The 20,136-nt window shown below is 36.6% G+C and overlaps 1 protein-coding gene across 42 annotated transcripts in view; it reads right to left on the minus strand.

Annotated features, from left to right (window-relative positions):
• OPHN1 (oligophrenin 1) overlaps nucleotides 1–20,136 on the minus strand; it is a 716,686-nt gene that overhangs the window by 522,694 nt on the left and 173,856 nt on the right. For all 42 annotated transcript variants that reach the window (XM_060407314.1, XM_060407309.1, XM_060407304.1 and 39 more), the window contains one exon: nucleotides 16,042–16,137. In XM_060407314.1, coding sequence (XP_060263297.1) covers nucleotides 16,042–16,137 — 96 coding nt within the window. The remainder of the gene's footprint in view (nucleotides 1–16,041; nucleotides 16,138–20,136) is intronic.

A 20,136-nucleotide genomic window follows, 5' to 3' on the forward strand; every position in this document is an offset into this window, starting at 1 on the left:
CTTGCAATTGTTTACAGGCCAGAGTACTTCACTGTTAACAAACAAGGACTTTCTCAGAACCCCAAAGAAAAGGACTATACCAATCCTTTTGTGTACAGGCTTCTGATAAAACCCTTTAAAATACTTTGAGATCATACCACTGAACTGAGTCAGGATTCTGAGAACTCTAATAGAGGATCAGATGAATTTATGGGTTTGCTAATGCAAGGTTTAGTAAAACAAGAACGACATAGGACTGAATGAATTAATGAAGGATGACTGAGGGTTTCGTCTGTAATATTACTGATGTCGCTGTGACTTAGTTGCTAAGTCATGTCTCATACTTGTGATCCCATGGGGCTGTGGCCCACCAGGCTCCTCTGTCCATGGGAATACTGATGCTATCAAGTTTTATTTTTGGATATATAAAGGAACCCATTTCTCTTATTCTGTAACTACACATATAGATTTGGTAAGTTATAAATATTATAATTCAAAACAATTTAGATTATTCTATTGTTAAGTGGGGATGAAATGACTTTACCTTTAAATTACATTTGTAAGTCAAATTATCTCTGCCAAATCCCCTCCGGGATTCAGAAACTGAAATTAAATACTCTCATTTACACAACAGTATCATTATTTACATAGGTTAAATTAGGGTCTGTCCTCTTTATTATTAGGAAATGATTGGAAACATTACTTTAGGCAACCAAGGCCTTACCTGTAATGACATATCTGAAATGATTCTCATTGAAGCGGATATGACCAGATACGTTTAATGAGCAAGGTTGACTATGGGGCTAACAAAGATTACAAAGCCCTCTTGGGAAAATCAGGTTAATACCTGGCTTGCAGAGTTCCTGGCCTTATAGTTGAGTGAGGAAAGTCTCTTCCTGGCAGAAATGAAAACTTCAGGATATTTTGCCTAACTAGAGAAGAACTCACTCAAGTTTTTAGGTTCTGCAGGTGAAATGGTATGCGGAGGGAGGTGGGAGGGGGGTTCAGGATGGGGAACACATGTACACGTGTGGTGGATTCATGTTGATGTATGGCAAAACCAATACAATACTGTGAAGTAATTAGCACCCAATTAAAATAAATAAATTTATATATAAAAAATTACAATCTACAATTCTTGAAAACTTTCAGTAATGCAAACTTAAACAGACCCATGTATCAAATGATTATCCTTATTGCAACTACAAATAATTAGGCCAAATCTAATGAGACTAGCCTTATTTTTTAATCAAGAATATTTTTTCTTTGAGATTAACTTTCATCAAAAGGGAGAACTTTTGTGTTTCAATGGAAAATGATAATTGTCTAGATCATATCCATTTGTTTTTTTTATTTTTTAATATACATTTATTTATTTTAATTGGAGGTTAATTACTTTACAATATTATATTGGTTTTGCCATACATCAACATGAATCCGCCACAGGTATACACGTGTTCTCCATCCTGAAATCCCCTCCCTCCTCCCTCCTCGTACCATCCCTCTGGGTCATCTCAGTGCACCAGCCCCAAACATCCAGTATCATGCATCAAACCTGGACTGGCGATTCATTTCATACATGATATTATACATGTCTCAATGCCATTCTCCCAAATCATCCCACCCTCGCCCTCTCCCACAGAGTCCAAAAGACTGTTCTATACATCTGTGTCTCTTTTGCTCTCTCACATACAGGGTTATCGTTACCATCTTTCTAAATTCCATATATATGCATTAATATACTGTATTGGTGTTTTTCTTTCTGGCTTACTTCACTTTGTATAATAGGCTCCAGTTTCATCCACCTCATTAGAACTGATTCAAATGTATTCTTTCTAATGGCTGAGTAATACTCCATTGTGTATATGTACCATAGCTTTCTTATCCATTCATCTGCTGATGGACATCTAGGTTGCTTCCATGTCCTGGCTATTATAAACAGTGCTGCAATGAACATTGGGGTACACGTGTCTCTTTCAATTCTGGTTTCCTTGGTGTGTATGCCCAGCAGTGGGATTGCTGGGTCATAAGGCAGTTCTATTCCCAGTTTTTTAAGGAATCTCCACACTGTTCTCCATAGTGGCTGTACTAGTTTGCATTCCTACCAACAGTGTAAGAGGGTTCCCTTTTCTCCACACCCTCTCCAGCATTTATTGCTTGTAGACTTTTAGATTGCAGCCATTCTGACTGGGGTGAAATGGTACCTCACTGTAGTTTTGATTTGCATTTCTCTGATAATGAGTGATGTTGAGCATCTTTTCATGTGTTTGTTAGCCATCCGTATGTCTTCTTTGGAGAAATGTCTATTTACTTCTTTGGCCCATTTTTTGATTGGGTCATTTATTTTTCTGGAGTTAAGCTGCAGGAGTTGCTTGTGTATTTTTGAGATTAGTTGTTTGTCAGTTGCTTCATTTGCTATTATTTTCTCCCATTCTGAAGGCTGTCTTTTCACCTTGTTTATAGTTTCCTTTGTTGTACAGAAGCTTTTAAGTTTAATTAGGTCCCATTTGTTTATTTTTGCTTTTATTTCCAATATTCTGGGAGGTGGGTCATAGAGGATCCTGCTGTGATTTATGTTAGAGAGTGTTTTGCCTATGTTCTCCTCTAGGAGTTTTATAGTTTCTGGTCTTACATTTAGATCTTTAATCCATTTTGAGTTTATTTGTGTGTGTGGTGTTAGGAAGTGATCTAGTTTCATTCTTTTACAAGTGGTTGACCAGTTTTCCCAGCACCACTTGTTAAAGAGATTGTCTTTAATCCATTGTATATTCTTGCCTCCTTTGTCAAAGATAAGGTGTCCATATGTGTGTGGATTTATCTCTGGGCTTTTTACTTTGTTCCATTGACCTATATTTCTGTCTTTGTGCCAGTACCATACTGTCTTGATGACTGTGGCTTTGTAGTAGAACCTGAAGTCAGGCAGGTTGATTCCTCCACTCCCATTCTTCTTTCTTAAGACTGCTTTGGCTATTTGAGGTTTTTGTATTTCCATACAAATTGTGAAATTATTTGTTCTAGCTCTGTGAAAAATACCACTGGTAGCTTGGTAGGGATTGCATTGAATCTATAAATTGCTTTGGGTAGTATACTCATTTTTACTATATTGATTCTTCCAATCCGTGAACATGGTATATTTCTCCATCTATTAGTGTCCTCTTTGATTTCTTTCACCAGTGTTTTATAGTTTTCTATATATAGGTCTTTAGTTTCTTTAGGTAGATATATTCCTAAGTATTTTATTCTTTTCGTTGCAATGGTGAATGGAATTGTTTCCTTAATTTCTCTTTCTATTTTCTCATTGTTAGTGTATAGGAATGTAAGGGATTTCTGTGTGTTGATTTTATATCCTGCAACTTTACTATATTCATTGATGAGCTCTGGTAAAAAGCTGGTTCTTTGAAAGGATAAATAAAATTGACAAACTATTAGCCAGACTCATCAGGAAACAAAGGGAGAAAAATCAAATCAATAAAATTAGAAATGAAAATGGAAAGATCACAACAGACAACACAGAAATACAAAGGATCATAAGAGACTATTATCAGCAATTATATGATCACATCCTTTTGGATTATCAGAAGTTTGCCCTATTCTTTGTCTTTGAGCTAGCTGAACATTTGCACCTCTTGTTACTGGAACGTAACCTATAAGGATGCACACTCAGACCTGTCTGGTTGAGATTTAAATGACTTGCACCCCTTCTGTAAAAAAAAAAAAAAAAAACTGTTTTGGTATCCATCTGTAAATTGAACTGGATCCTGTTACTTTACCCAACTTATATTTAGCATATCTTCAATCCCTTCTATTTCTTCCAGTATCTAGTTATAATACTCCAAACTAGCAATCCTAAATTTCCCCTTCTCATCTGACCTGGAATCAGAGAGACCTGAGACTTGATGATCCAGATCCCTATAAGGATTCCAGGTCACCATGCAATTGACCCTTTCCCCATGATCTGAAGAAGATCTATAAACTAAAATCTGATGACTTGATATAAATCTCTAAGTGCTTGCCACCATAGCAGACCATGCATTGGGCTTAAATTTTCCATGGACAAACCACTATCTGAGTTAAGGAAGTCTGGTAAAATGTTCAATTCATATATGCCCTTATAGGAAAGACTGCCAGGACTGTGGACAATGTCACCTAGAGGACTAGCATCCTACCTTGAGAGCTTCAAGAAACTCTAATGAGTGACACTATGTAATCAAAAATAAATGTCTACTACTGACCAGTTAGAAATCACTGGACCCTCAGGGTTCAATTCACATCTCTTTTCTGTAGTAGAAGCTTTTGCATTAAATGACAAGGTCCTACTGTATATAACAGGGAACTGTTAATATACTCAATTTCTTATAATAAACCATAATGGAAAAGAATATGAAAAAGATTATATATATACACATATATAACACAATCATTTGCTGTATACCAGAAATTAATACAACACTGCAAATCAACTATACGTCAATAAAAATAAAACTTAAATAATTTTAACTTTTATACTAATATTTTTCTTTTTCATTTAGGGCATCCCTCTTCTTTTAGGATACTTGAATTTCAGGACCCTAAAACAACTGACCATCACAATCTAAAAAGATGGTCTAACTGATTTTATAGAAAAACACTAGCAAACATCCTCAAGAGACTATTTCTTAAGCCCTACTTTATCCCAATCAGATTTATGATTACCTATGAGTTATTAGCAATTAATAATATTCATGTTGAATATAAGTGTGGGGGCTAGGGGGAATAGACAATGTAGAATGTCCTGAGTCCTATGCAGTAATGCAGTAATGGGTGGCTGATGGAACTGCTACTTGCAAGTTTGATTTTAAATCAATCTGCTTGGTCTGCAAAGGACTTATGTTAAATATATTACAATGACAAGATTAGAAATTTGATTTGCAGTCTGAGACTTGGAAACACTGCTTTTTCTTTCTCCATGCACAAATAAACAAACTGATTCATTTCATCTAAGATGGGTCCTGAGACTCTGGATCAACATGCTTTCCAGGTAATCCTGATACAAAGCTATATTAAGATTAACTGAACTAGATGTTTCCTAAGGTCCCTTTAAACATTGACTTTTTCTACCTTTTCATTTTGTAGTAAACTCAGGCAATAATTTCAAACTAACATCTCTCTCCAAAAATTAGGTTCTCCACCTTCCTAGTAGGATCACTGGAAGCTGAGAAAAAGGATTTATATAAACCCTCTGATATATTTATTTGTATAATTTACTCCTCGTAATTCTGGGAAGTAGATTATACTCTCTACTTTACAAATGAGGAAAACAGAGACCCAAGTAATTTTTTCAAGACCTCATAGCCAATAACTAAACATCAAACCTGAAGTAGACACCCACTACCTAAATACTTAGAATTTCCTCTAGTTACTGGGCCATAGAGATAAAGAAAAGGTCAGGCAATGTCAGTTGAAAGTATACATGTCATACTCTAAAGCAGTGACAAATGTCATAGTCAGGGAAGTCAGACACTTCCTCTCACTTGTCTCTGTTATATATAGACTGTGAGACCTAAAGGCTGATCAACAAAGGAAGAAACTGTTCAGAGAAGCTTCAGACTTTCCCTAGAAATCATTACCATCTCTGTTGCTCAGCTGGTATCTACAAAGGGGTTAATGCTACTGACTACTGTGGTGTTGGAGAAGATTCCTGAGAGTCCCTTGGACTGCAAGGAGATCCAACCAGTCCATCCTAAAGGAGATCAGTCCTGGGTGTTAATTGGAAGGACTGATGTTGAAGCTGAAGCTCCAATACTGCTTGACAAAATCCACATCCTTCTTTTATGTAAAATATATTAAATCAATTCCCACAGCCCTACAAGTCTTAACTCATTCCAGCATTAACTCATAGATCAAAAGTTCAAATTTTATCTAAATATCTAAATCAAAATGGGTGAAACTCAAGGTACAAATTGTATGGAGGCAAAATTGCTCTCTAGCTGTCAACCTGTGAAAACAAACAAGGTATGTGCTTCCAAAATACAATGATGGGACATGCATAAGATAGACATTCCCACTCCAAAAGGGAAAAAAGTCAAGAAGGACAGAATGATAGGTCCCAAGCAAGCTCAAAATCTAGCAAGGCAAGTTCCATGTGATCTTGAGTTTTGAGAGTAAGGCTCTTTGGCTGTATTTTCTACTTTCTTTTTCTTTTCCTTTCTTTTTTTTTTTTATTTTAACTTGAGGCTAATTACTTTATAATACTGTAGTGGTTTTTGCTATACATTCACATGAATCAGCCATGGGTGTACATGTGTTTCCCATCCTGAACCCCCCTCCCACCTCCTTCCCCATCCCATCCCTCAGGGTCATCCCAGTGCACCAGCCCTGAGCACCCTCTCTCATGCATTGAACCTGGACTGGCGATCTATTTCACATATGATAACATACATGATTCAATACTATTCTCTCAATCATCCCACCCTCGCCTTCTCCCACAGAGTGCAAAAGTCTGTCCTTTACATCTGTGTCTCTTTCACTGTCTCACATATAGGGTCACTGTTACCATCTTTCGGTGATGGACAGGGAAGCCTGGCGTGCTGTGACTCATGGGGTCGCAAAGAGTCGGACACGACTGAGTGATTGAACTGAACTGAAATTCCACATATATGAGTGTCAATCTACTGTATTGGTGTTTTTCTTTCTGAATTACTTCACTCTGTATAATAGGCTCCGGTTTCATCCACCTCGTTAGAACTGATTCAAATGCATTCTTTTTAATAGCTGAATATTCCATTGTGTATATGTAACAAAGCTTTCTTATCCATTTGTCTGCCAATGGACATTTAGGTTGCTTCCATGTCCTGGCTATGGTAAACAGTGCTGTGATAAACATTGGGGTACATGTGTCTCTTCCAATTCTTGTTTCCTCGGTGTGTATACCTAGCAGTGGAATTGATGGATTGTATGGCAGTTCTACTTCCAGTTTTTGAAGGAATCTCCACACTGTTCTCCATAGTGGCTGTACTAGTTTGCATTCCCTCCAACAGTGTAAGAGGATTCCTTTTTCTCTGTACCCTCTCCAGCATTTATTGTTTATAGACTTTTGGATAGCAGCCATTCTGACTGGCGTGAGATGGTACCTCATTGTGGTTTGATTTGCATTTCTCTGATAATGAGTGATGTTGAGCATCTTTTCGTGTGTTTGTTAGCCATCTGTATGTCTTCTTTGCAGAAATGTTATTTAGTTCTTTGGCTCAGTTTTTGATTAGGTCACTTATTTTTCCAGAACTGAGATGAAGGAGTTGTTTGTATATTTTTAAGATTAATTCTTTGTCAGTTGCTTCATTTTCTGTTATTTTCTCCCATTCTGAAGGCTGTCTTTTCACCTTACTTATAGTTTCCTTCATTGTGAAAAAGCTTTTAAGTTTAATTAGGTTTCATTTGTTTAATTTTGCTTTTATTTCCATAACTCTGGGAGGTGGGTCATACAGGATCCTGCTATGATTTACATCAGTGTTTTGACTATGTTTTCCTCTAGGAGTTTTATAGTTTCTGGTCTTACATTTAGATCTTTAACCCATTTTGAGTTTATTTTTATGTATGGTGTTAGAAAGTATTTTGGTTTCATTCTTTTACAAGTGGTTGACCAGTTTTCCCAGAACGTCTTTAAAGAGATTGTCTTTTCTACATTGCATATTCTTGTCTCCTTTGTCAAAGATAAGGTGTCCATAGGTGCGTGGATTTATCTCTGGGTTTTCTATTTTGTTCCATTGATCTATATTTCTGTCTTTGTGCCAGTACCATATTGTCTTGATGACTGTAGCTTTGTAGTATAGCCTGAACTAGGGCAGGTTGATTCCTCCAGTGCCATTCTTCTTTCTCAAGATTGCTTTGGCTATTTGAGGTTTTTTGTATTTCCATACAAATTATGAAATTATTTGTTCTAGTTCTGTGAAAAATACCGTTGGTAGCTTGATAGGGATTGCACTGAATCTATAGATTGCTTTGGGTAGTACACTCACTTTCACTATGTTGATTCCTGGAATCCATGAACATGGTATATTTCTCCATCTATTAGTGTCCTCTTTGATTTCTGTCATCAGTGTTTTATAGTCTTCTATACATAGGTCTTTTATGTCTTTAGGTAGATATATTCCTAAGTATTTAACTATTTTCATTGCAATGGTGAATGGAATTGTTTCCTTAATTTCTCTGTTTTCTCATTGTTAGTGTATAGGAATGCAATGGAATTCTCTGTGTTAATTTTATATCCTGAAAATTTACTACATTCATTGATTACCTCTAGTAATCTTCTGGTGGAGTCTTTAGGGTTTTCTATGTAAAGGATCATGTCATCTGAAAACAGTGAGAGTTTTACTTCTTTTCTAATCTGGATTTTTTTTTCTTCTCTGATTGCTGTGGCTAAAACTTCCAAAACGATGTTGAATGGTAGTGGTGAGAGTGGGCACCCTTGTCTTGTTCCTGACTTTAGGGGAACTGCTTTCAATTTTTCACCATTGAGGATAGTGTTTGCTGTGGCTTTGTCATATATAGCTTTTATTACATTGAGGTATGTTCCTTCTATTCCTGCTTTCTGGAGGGTTTTTATCAAAAATGGATGTTGAATTTTGTCAAAGGCTTTCTCTGCATCTACTGAGAAAATCATATGGTTTTTAATCTTTTAATTTGTTAATGTGGTGTATTACATTGATTGATTTGCGGATATTGAAGAATCCTTGCATCCCTGGGATAAAGCCCATTTGATCATGATGTATGATCTTTTTAATATGTCATTGGATTCTGTTTGCTAGAACTTTGTTAAAGATTTTGCATCTATTTTCATCGGTGATATTTGCCTGTAGTTTTCTTTTTTTGTGGTATCTTTGTCTGGTTTTGGTATTAGGGTGATGGTGGCCTCATAGAATGAGTTTTGAAGTTCACTTTCCTCTGCAATTTTCTGGAAGAGTTTGGGTAGGATAGGTGTTAGTTCTTCTCTAAATTTTTGGTAAAATATAACTGTGAAGCCATCTGGTCCTGGGCTTTTGTTTGTTGGAAGATTTCTGATTACAGTTTTTATTTCTATGCTTGTGATAGGTCTGTTAAGATTTTCTATTTCTTCCCGGTTCAATTTTGCAAAGTTGTACTTTTCTAAGAATTTGTCCATTTCTTTCAAGTTGTCCATTTTATTGACATATAGTTGCTGATAGTAGTCTCTTATGTTCCTTTGTATTTCTGTGTTGTCTCTTGTGATTTCTGCATTTTCATTTCTAATTTTGTTGATTTGACTCTTCCTTTATAATTTGATGACTCTGGCTAATGGTTTGTCAATTTTATTTATCTTCTCAAAGAACCAGCATTTAGCTTTCTTAATTTTGGCTCTGCCCTCCTTTGTTTCTTTTGCATTTATTTCTGCCCTAATTTTTATGACTTCTTTCCTTATATTAACCCTGGGGTAGTTCATTTCTTCTTTTTCTAGTTGCTTTAGGTGTAAGGTCAGGTCATTTATTTGATGTTTCTCCTATTTCCTGAGGTAAGCTTATATTGCTATGAACCTTCCCCTTAGCACTGTTTTTACTGAATCCAATAGATTTTGCATTGTTTTGTTTTCATTTTCATTCGTTTCTATGCATATTTTTATTTCTTCTTTGATTTGTTGGTTATTCTGAAGTGTCTTTTTTAGCTTCTATATGTTTGTATTTTTAACAGCTTTTTTTCCTGTAGTTGACACCTAATCTTACTGCATTGTGATCAGAAAAGATGTTTGAGATGGTTTCAATTTTTTTGAATTTACCAAGGCTAGATTTATGGCCCAGGATGTGATCTGTCCTGGAGAAGGTTCCGTGTGCACTTGAGAAAAGGTGAAATTCATTGTTTTAGGGTGAAAAATCCTATAGATATCAATTAGGTCTAAGTGATCCATTGTATCATTTAAAGTTTGTGTTTCCTTGCTAATTTTCTGTTTAGTTGATCTATTCATAGGTGTGACTGGGGTATTAAAGTCTCCCACTATTATTCTATTCCTGTTAATATCCCCTTTCATGCTTGTTAGCATTTGCCTTACATATTGCAGGGCTCCTATGTTGAGTGCATATGTAATTGTTATATCTTCTTCTTGGATTGATCCTTTGATCATTATGTAGTGTCCTTCTTTGTCTCTTTTTGTGGCCTTTATTTCAAAATCTATTTTATCTGATATGAGTATTGCTACTCCTGCTTCCTTTTGGTCTCCATTTGTGTGAAATATCTTTTTCCAGACCTTCACTTTCAGTCTGCATTTGTCCCTAAGTTTGAAAGATGATTACTGCAGCCATGAAATTAAAAGATGCTTGCTCCTTGGAAGAAAAGTTATGACCAACCTAGACTGCATATTAAAAAGCTGAAACATTACTTTGCCAACAAGGGTCCATCTAGTCAAAGCTATGGTTTTTCCAGTAGTCATGTATGGATGTGAGAGTTAGACTATGAAGAAAGCTGAGTGCCAAAGAATGACGTTTTTGAACTGTGGTGTTGGAGAAGACTCTTGAGAGTCCATTGGACTGTAAAGAGATCCAACCACTTCATCCTAAAGGAAATCAGTCCTCTATATTTATTGGAAGGACTGATGCTGAATCTGAAACTCCAATACTTTGGCCACCTGATGTGAAGAACTTACTCATTGGAAAAGACCCTGATGCTGGGAAAGATTGAAGGCAGGAAGAGAAGGGGAAGACAGAAGAGGAGATGGTTGGATGGCATCACCAACTCAATGGACATGAGTTGGAGTAAGCTCCAGGAGTTGGTGATGGACAGGGATGCCTGGCATGCTGCAATCCATGGGGTCACAAAGAGTCAGACATGATTGAGTGACTGAACTGAACTGAACCATGTGTATGTCTGCTCAGTTAGTGGCCTAGTTCAGTTCAGTTCAGTTCAGTTCAGTCACTCAGTCATGTCTGACTCTTTGCGATCCCATGAATTGCAGCACACCAGGCCTCCCTGTCCATCACCAGCTCCCAAAGTTCACCCAAACTCATGTCCATCGAGTTGGTGATGCCATCAAGCCATCTTATCCTCTGTCGTTCCCTTTTCCTCCTGCCCCCAATCCCTCTCAGCATCAGAGTCTTTTACAATGAGTCTACTCTTCGCATGAGGTGGCCAAAGTACTGGAGTTTCAGCTTTAGCATTATTTCCTCCAAAGAACACCCAGGGCTGATCTTTAGAATGGACTGGTTAGATCTCCTTGCAGTCCAAGGGACTCTCAAGAGTCTTCTCTAACACCACAGTTCAAAAGCATCAATTCTTCGGTGTGCTGTCTACGGGGTCACACAGAGTCGGACATGACTGAAGTGACTTAGCAGCAGCAGCAGCTTTCTTCACAGTCCAACTCTCACATCCATACATGACTACTGGAAAAACCATAGCCTTGACTAGACGGACCTTTGTCGGCAAAGTAATGTCTCTGCTTTTCAATATGCTATCTAGGTTGGTCATAAATTTCCTCCCAAGAAATAAGCGTCTTTTAATTTCATGGCTGCAATCACCATCTGCAGTGATTTTGGAGCCCAAAAATAAAGTCTGAATTAAAGATTTTAAAATTTAAAAAAATAAAAAAAAAAAAATAAAGTCTTTGCTAATAGGCCAAATCAATCTCAAAAAAAAAAAATAATAAAATAAAGTCTGATACTGTTTCCACTCTTTCCCCATCTATTTCCCATGAACTGATGGGACCAGATGCCATGATCTTCATTTTCTGAATGTTGAGCTTTAATCCAACTTGTTCACTCTCCTCTTTCACTCTCATCAAGAGGCTTTTTAGTTCCTCTTCACTTTCTGCCATAAGGGTGGTGTCATCTGCATCTGAGGTTATTGATATTTCTTTCGGCAAACTTGATTCCAGCTTGTGCTTCCTCCAACCCAGCGTTTCTCATGATGTACTCTGCATAGAAGTTAAATAAGCAGGGTGACAATATACAGCCTTGACGTACTCCTTTTGCTATTTGAAACCAGTCTGTTGTTCCATGTCTAGTTCTAACTATTGCTTCCTGACCTGCATACAGGTTTCTCAAGAAGCAAGATGGTATTCCCATCTCTTTCAGAATTTTCCACAGTTTATTGTGATCCACACAGTCAAAGGCTTTGGCTTAGTCAATAAAGCAGAAATAGATGTTTTTCTGAAACTCTTGCTTTTCCATGATCCAGCGGATGTTGGCAATTTGATCTCTGGTTCCTCTGCCTTTTCTAAAACCAGCTTGAACATCTGGAATTTCACAGTTCACATATTGCTGAAGCCTGGTTTGGAGAATTTTGAGCATATCTTTACTAGCGTGTGAGATGCTGAGTAGTGTCCAACTCTTTGTGACCCCATGAACTGTAGCCCTCTAGGCTCCTCTGTCCATTTAATTTTCCAGGCAAGAATACTGGAGTGAGATGCCATTTTCTACCCCATGGGATCTTCCTGACTCAGGGATTAAACCCGTTCCTGATTCGGATTAAACTTGAGACTCTTGCATTGACAGGCAGATTCTTTACCACTGCACCACCTGCGAAGTGCAATAGTGTTTTCTTCCAAATAAGCTTCCTCATGTTTTGTAATATGGACAAATCTTTAAGTTATGGTTCCTTTCTCCTTAAAAATTTTACCTTATGTTCATTTCTTTCCTCTCACATTTTAGTATAATAGCCAGTGGAAACCAAACCTGTCTTTTAACATTTGCTTAGAAATTGCATAAACCGAATTTTCAGTTTCATTGCTTCCAAGTTTTGCGTTTCACAGAACACTAGAATACAAAAAATGTAGCCTAGTATTTGCCTCTTTATAACAGGGATCACCTTTCCTCCATTTTCCAATAACATGTTGCTCATTTTTGTCTGAGACTCTATCAAAATGGAGTCTACCATCTATATTCTACTAATATTTCATGCATGATTACTTAGGTATTCTCTAAGAATATTGAGGCTTTCTCTACCCTTCTCTTCTTTCATAGCTCTCTCCAGAATCACCCTTAAAATTCTATTCACAGCAATCTAGGCTTTCTATATCATGCACCTCAAAACTTTTCCAGCCTCTGTCCATTATCCAGTTCCAAAGCCACATCCACATTTTCAGGTGTTCATTATAGCAACACCCTCCAAATCTCAGTACAAATTCCTGCTCTTTTTTTGTTTGTTTGTTTGTTTGAGTTCAGGATGCTATAGGGAAATACCATAGACTGGGTGGGCTTATTTATTTCACACAGTTCTGGAGGTTAAATGTCTGAGATCAAGGTCAGTTTCTCATGAGCATTCTCTTCCAGGCTGCAGACTACCAACTTCTTACTGTATCCTCACATGATAGAAAGAGTGCTCTGGAATGAGTGCTCTGGGTGATAGAGTGCTCTGGAATCTGTTTTCTTTTCCCTCTCTCTTTTTTTAAAACAAAATTTAATTGAAGGATAATTGCTTTACAGAATTTTGTGGTTTTCTGTCATACATCAACAAGAATCAGCCCTCTTTACATCCATGTCCCCTCCCTCCAGAACCTCCCTCCCATTTCCCTCCCCACCCCACTCTTCTAGATTGTCACAGAGATAAGGATACTAATACCACTCATGAGGGCTTCACCTTCATGACCTAATTAACTCCCAAAGAACCGACCTCCTACTACTGTCACATTGGAAGTTAGAATTTCAACATATGAATTTGTGGAGATACAAAAACATCCAGTCCATTAAAAAGTATAAAGTAGTCAAACGTTATATTAACAACAATGATTAAATAGCTAACATTTATTTAGACACTGAACACTTGGCATTGATTACCTCATTCCCATTTTACAGATGAGAAATGTTACACTCATAGGGGTGAAGTTACTTGCCAAGATTACATAGCTAATACATTGAGAAACTAGAGTTCAAACTTGGGCTATCAAACCCTCACAATATTAACCTTTAAATAAGCCATGCCCTCATATAGATATGCAGAAGTAGAATGATGTGGCATGAGTAAAGAAATAATCCAAATACAAATGTCTGTCTCACTAGTTATACTGCCACATTTATCCAAAACATTAGTCATCAACCTAATAAAAATATCCATTGCAGGGTTATTTATAATCATGAAAAGTTAGAAATAAGCCAAATTTCTAACAATAGTTGAACAGCATGTAAAGTATAGCTCCTATAATAATGAATCTCAAATGCATTCATTACTCATTCATTCAACAAACATGTATTGATTATCTGCTATATGCTAGGTGCTCCTCTACATGCTAGGGAAATAGAAATGAATGAAACAATGTCCTTGTCCTACACTCCCATGAAGCATTCAAAGATTTTTAAATGATATGAGAAAATGCTTGATGAAATGTTAGATTAAAATTAGATAAAATTATGTATTTAGTATGAATTAAATTACAATACACACAAAACAGTTCTATGTTGGAATACCTTATTAGTATAGGTAATTTCATATTTTATACACATATGTTATTCATATTTACTGCACAAGCATTCAATATAATAATAATACATTTTTATATTTTATTTCCCAGATTCATACACATAATTATTTCAGTGACATTAGATCATTCATAATAGTTCTGTGCTCTCATCTAGCAAATGTTTTGCACTAACTCTTTAACTCAGTGGTTACAAAACATTTTTTAAATGGCCAGACAGCAAATATTTGAGGCTCTGAAAACCATGTAGCCTCTGCAACTACTACTCAATGCTGTTATAATACAAAACCACCCATAGACAATATTTAACTGTATTTCAGTTAAGTCTATGGGCCATATTTTGCCCCATGGACTGTAGGCCACCAGGCTCTTCTGTCCATGGGATTTTCCAGTATTCTAGTAAGAATACTAGAGTAGGTTACCATTTCCTTCTCCAGGGGATCTTCCTGACCCAGGGATTGAACCTGCATCTCCTACAATGGCAGTCTCCTGCATTGCAGGCAGATTCTTTACCAGGGAAGAGTTATACTTTGCTGATACTACTTTAACTTCATAACTGACACAAACACAAAGCTCTTTATATTTCCACTGTTCAATTTCCTAATTATAACATCTTTGAGAGATACACATTAACCACATTTTACAGAGGAAAACACTAAGGCAAGTCCTTAAATTCAGTTCCCAAGGGAGATGCCAAATCTCCTGTTGCCTGAAAAGTATACATACATAAATGCTAATATTAAACTTTCTAGGGGATTTGTTCCTTAGAAGAACCTTATTCTGAATTATTTGGGGAAATAAACCAAGAAATTAATTTTCATTCTTCACCAAAAATATATATTTTTTCATGTGTTTTGCTCAGTCATATCCAATTTTGCAACCCCATGAACTGTAGCCCACCAGGCTCCTCTGTCCATGGAATTTTTCAGGCAAGAATACTGAAATAGTTTACCATTTCCTTCTTCAGGGGATATTCTGACTCAGGGATCAAACCTGTGTCTCCTGCATTGGCAAGTGGATTCTTTACCACTGCACCACCTGGGAAGCTCCGTTTTCATGTTTTAGATTTTTTTAAAGAAAAATTCTGCAGACTGAGTCAAAGACCTAAATGGAAGATTAAGGGATATTTTTTAAACATATATTTTTGATTTATTTATTTTTGGTTGTACTAGGTCTTTTTTTCTGTGTATGGGCTTTCTCTCATTGCAGTGAGCAGGGGCTATTCTTCATTGTGGTACATGGGCTTCTCAATGTGGGGGTTTCTCTTGTTGTGGAGCACAGGCTTCAGTAGGTGCAACACATGGGCTCAGTAGTTGTGGCTCACAGGCTCTAGAACATGGGCTCAGTAGTTGTGGCACATGGGCCTGTTGCTCCAAGGCTTGTGGAATTTTCTGGGACCAGGGATCAAACACATATTCCCTGCATTGGTAGGCAGATTCTTATCCACTGTACCACCAGGGAAGTCCAAAGGGATATCTTTTGATTGCTTTTGTATGAGGAAGAAATGGGACTAGGAGGGAATGTTTCTTTATGTTTCTTGAGCAGTCTCCCAGGAACTTAGGACAACAGGTGACAAAGGGGGGATCAAAGATTCTCACGTTCTCTATATCCACCAAGGAGGCTGCTTTTTTTCAGACCTGCTTTGAGAGTCACATGTCTACAAATAGCTGAAGACTTACCAATGTTAATCTCGTCATCAGTCAGTGTATCTCCAATGAAATCAAACTGAAAGGACTGCAATGTCTGAGAAAATTTCTGAACAGCAGAGGAATAATCTGCAAAGGAAGGGAAATGGGAGAAATGGTCAGTGCTGCAGCCTTTTGCCTGATTTCCTCATCTCTGTTAGGACAGACAGGAGAAAGACAAAGGGAAGTGCTCCCGGCAGGTAGCAAATTGCATTGGAAGATGTTAAAGAAAACATCAGACCTTCCACAGAAGATTTGAGCAACTAAAATCACACATTAAAGATGAAGTAGGGTAGCTTAGTGAAGTCCTCCATTTAAGTTATTGGACATGCTTTATCCTCAGTCCCTGTCTTATGTGACCGATCTGTGAGACCTAAAGCTGCTTAGTTCTACTCTTAAGAGTCTCCTTAAGCTTTTTTGAGTACCTATTGTGGACAATGGACTAGTTACTTTCTCAAGTCTACTAAACAAATATTCACAGTCATTTTACAAAAGACAAAAAAAGCTCCAGGTTCCAAAGCTAGCTGGGAGAGATGGAACTAGAAGCCTAGTGGTCTGTCTGCCTTTCTGGGGCCTCTCCTATGACCATATAAACAACACTTTAACATTTTACACATTAACCAGATGGCAGCTTTAGTGAAGGTACTATCTGGCAGAAACACAAATTTAACTTCCTCACTGAGCATTTACTAAGGGATCTAAAATAAGGAAATAGTTGATGAAAAAATTGAGGGTGGTATGCCAGACATATGTATGTGATTTTTGGTCAATGATTTTAAACTTCATTATACAAAAGTTTATTGATGATGTAAAATTAAACACAACTAGCTACCATTATGACAAATTAACCTTATTGAAAATTTTAAAATATGACCTTCACTAAGATCTTCAGTCAAATCTCCAACTTTGTTACTCTAAGAGAGGTTCTTAGGCCACCAGTATCATCATCATTTGGGAGCTTAATGGAAATACACATTCCCAGGTCACACCCCAGACTTGCTGAATCAGAAACTGTATTTTTAAATAATCCCTAGGGGATTCACATGCTCTTTAGAGTTTGAAGAGCACTGCTCTCACCAACTAAAGTAACACATTAAGACCATATTCTAGGAAATATCAAGCTTCTTATAATTTTTGTTCCCCCTTTCCTATTTCTTCTTTCACTCCTTAGTTTCACAATCCCCCAACTTCATATCTATCAGATATACAAGCTACAGAAAATTTTTGCTCTCACCCTAACAGAAAGAGAGACAATACAAACAACAGTCCCTATCCCTTTCAGTGAAAATCTATCATGGTTAGACTATCATGGTTAAATACAATAAAACATGCTCAAGCATTTGTTTGAAACAGATAAACCTGCAAAGAGTTTTATTATCTTTTTGTCTATGTCCTGTTTTCAGAAGTTCTTATTTTCATTATTTAGAACCTTGATCCTTTGAACACATCAATGGCAATAATAACAACAACAACAAAAAATACTTCACAGAGATTGGAGGCTGCAGACCAGGTTACCATGCCTTTTCAAATTTCCACATTTTAGAATCACGTTTCCACTTCAAATCTAGGCCACATAAATATGAAGAGGAGTATGCATACACTGCCTTCCACATTTCATCAGCAAAGAGAAAACAAAACTGGTTCCATATCTGAAAACCTTTTCTTTGGCCTCTTTGGCTAGCAGCAAAAAAAAAAAAAGGCAACCCCAGAAGTTCCCATGCACTCTGCTTGACTCTGGAAAATTAAATATATTATTCATTATATTGCTCTTTCATAAATACCAGGATTTCATAAATTGAGCTAAGCTAAGTACAGTTATAAATGACTTCTCATTTAGAATTATATGAACACTTCAAAAACCTCAAATATTACAATTTTCAACATTTACAGTATTTTGTAAGTAAAGGCATGGAGTGAGAAAGGAGTTACATTCATTCCCCATTTCATTATTTGCACCAACACTCTTCTCCAGATTTCTGGGACTTCAAAACACTACACTTACATCTGCACAGAGCTTGAAAATGTTTATGAAAGGCTTTGCACAAATACCTTTCATTTACCTTCCCCAAGTATCTAAAGATTGGTATTACCATCCTCACCTTATAAACAAACACAGAAAATGAGACAATGCAGCAAGTCACATGCACAAAAATACAAACATAAATTAACAGCTTTTCATGAAAACAGTGTCTCATTTATTTGGCCTCTGTACTAAGGGAAGTGCCAGGAAAGACTCATATTTTAGATAAAACTGTTGGGGAATTTCTTGACTACAAAGAATCAACAGATAACTTAGAAAGGCTTGTCATGGAAAGGACATTTATTTTCTTATCATTCTGAAGATCACTGTATCATGTAGACCATGTAAACTCACCCTTATATCCTCCCTGATATTTCCCCATCCCCACCCAAAAAGCCACTCTCTCATAATTTTTCAAACTATCTTTGTTGGTTCTCTCTCCATCAACTACTTATTTATTCATGTGTCTTCTATAATGTTTTACCCTCATCTTTTTCTAATTCATTTAAGAATGTAGTTGAATAGTGCCTATGAGGCAATTGAAGTTTTATGGGAATGAGGTAGAACATAAATGGGATTGATTAGTTAATAATTAATTCATGTTACACAGATTACAATTTGGTTATCACTATACTTTTCTACAGAATTATACAGAATATCTTCTTTTATTTCTAGCTTGTTTAAGTCTGCACAATGTCTTGGTAATTTATTAACCTGTAATTCATCCTTTTTGTTGAAAACTGGTATCACATTGCATAAATATACCATAATTCATTCATTCACCTATTCAGGGACATTTGCAATGTTTTTAGCTTTTCATTATTGTGAATAAAACTGTTATAAATGCTCATGTAAAAGTCGTTCTGGTTCATATGCTTTCACTTCTCCCAAGGAGTGCCCTCTAGGAGTGCAGTGAATGGTTAATTGGTAAGTGCCTATTAATTAAACTACACAAGAAAAGGTCAAACTGTCTTCCAAAACAACTGTACCATTTTGTGTTCCTCTTAACAACATATGAGAATTTCAGCTGATCCACATACTTTCCAGCATCTGGTTACTTCTGCACGTTAACTTTAGTTATTCTAATGGGTATATAGTGGTTTTTAACAAGTTTTACTTTGCATTTTCCTGATGACTAATGGTGCTGAGTATCTTATCATTTACTTATTGGGCATTTGTCATATTTTTTGCATGAAGGATCTGTTCAAACTTTTGCCTGTTTTATAACTATGTTGCTTGTTTTATTATTGAGCTATAATATTTCTTTATATATTCTATATATGTTTTTGTGTATATATATATATATATATCTCAGATACTATCTAAATGAACTAAAGTTTTAACAATCTGAGGGTTGTCTATTGAAGAAAAATGAGTGAATTTTGATTTTATTTTTTTTTATTTATTTTTTTTTGTGATGAGAATTTTTATTTATTTATTTTTTTTTAAATTTTAAAATCTTTAATTCTTACATGCATTCCCAAACATGAACCCCCCTCCCACCTCCCTCCCCATAACATCTTTCTGGGTCATCCCCATGCACCAGCCCCAAGCATGCTGCATCCTGCGGCAGACATAGACTGGCGATTCAATTCACATGATAGTATACATGTTAGAATGTCATTCTCCCAAATCATCCCACCCTCTCCTTCTCCCTCTGAGTCCAAAAGTCCGTTATACACATCTGTGTCTCTTTCCCTGTCTTGCATACAGGGTCGTCATTGCCATCTTCCTAAATTCCATATATATGTGTTAGTATACTGTATTGGTGTTTTTCTTTCTGGCTTACTTCACTCTGTATAATCGGCTCCAGTTTCATCCATCTCATCAGAACTGATTCAAATGAATTCTTTTTAACGGCTGAGTAATACTCCATTGTGTATATGTACCACAGCTTTCTTATCCATTCATCTGCTGATGGACATCTAGGTTGTTTCCATGTCCTGGCTATTATAAACAGTGCTGCGACGAACATTGGGGTACATGTGTCTCTTTCAATTCTGGTTTCCTCGGTGTGTATGCCCAGAAGTGGGATTGCTGGGTCATAAGGTAGTTCTATTTGCAATTTT

The sequence above is a fragment of the Ovis aries genome, chromosome X (genome assembly GCF_016772045.2).
Source record: "Ovis aries strain OAR_USU_Benz2616 breed Rambouillet chromosome X, ARS-UI_Ramb_v3.0, whole genome shotgun sequence".
NCBI lineage: Eukaryota > Metazoa > Chordata > Mammalia > Artiodactyla > Bovidae > Ovis > Ovis aries.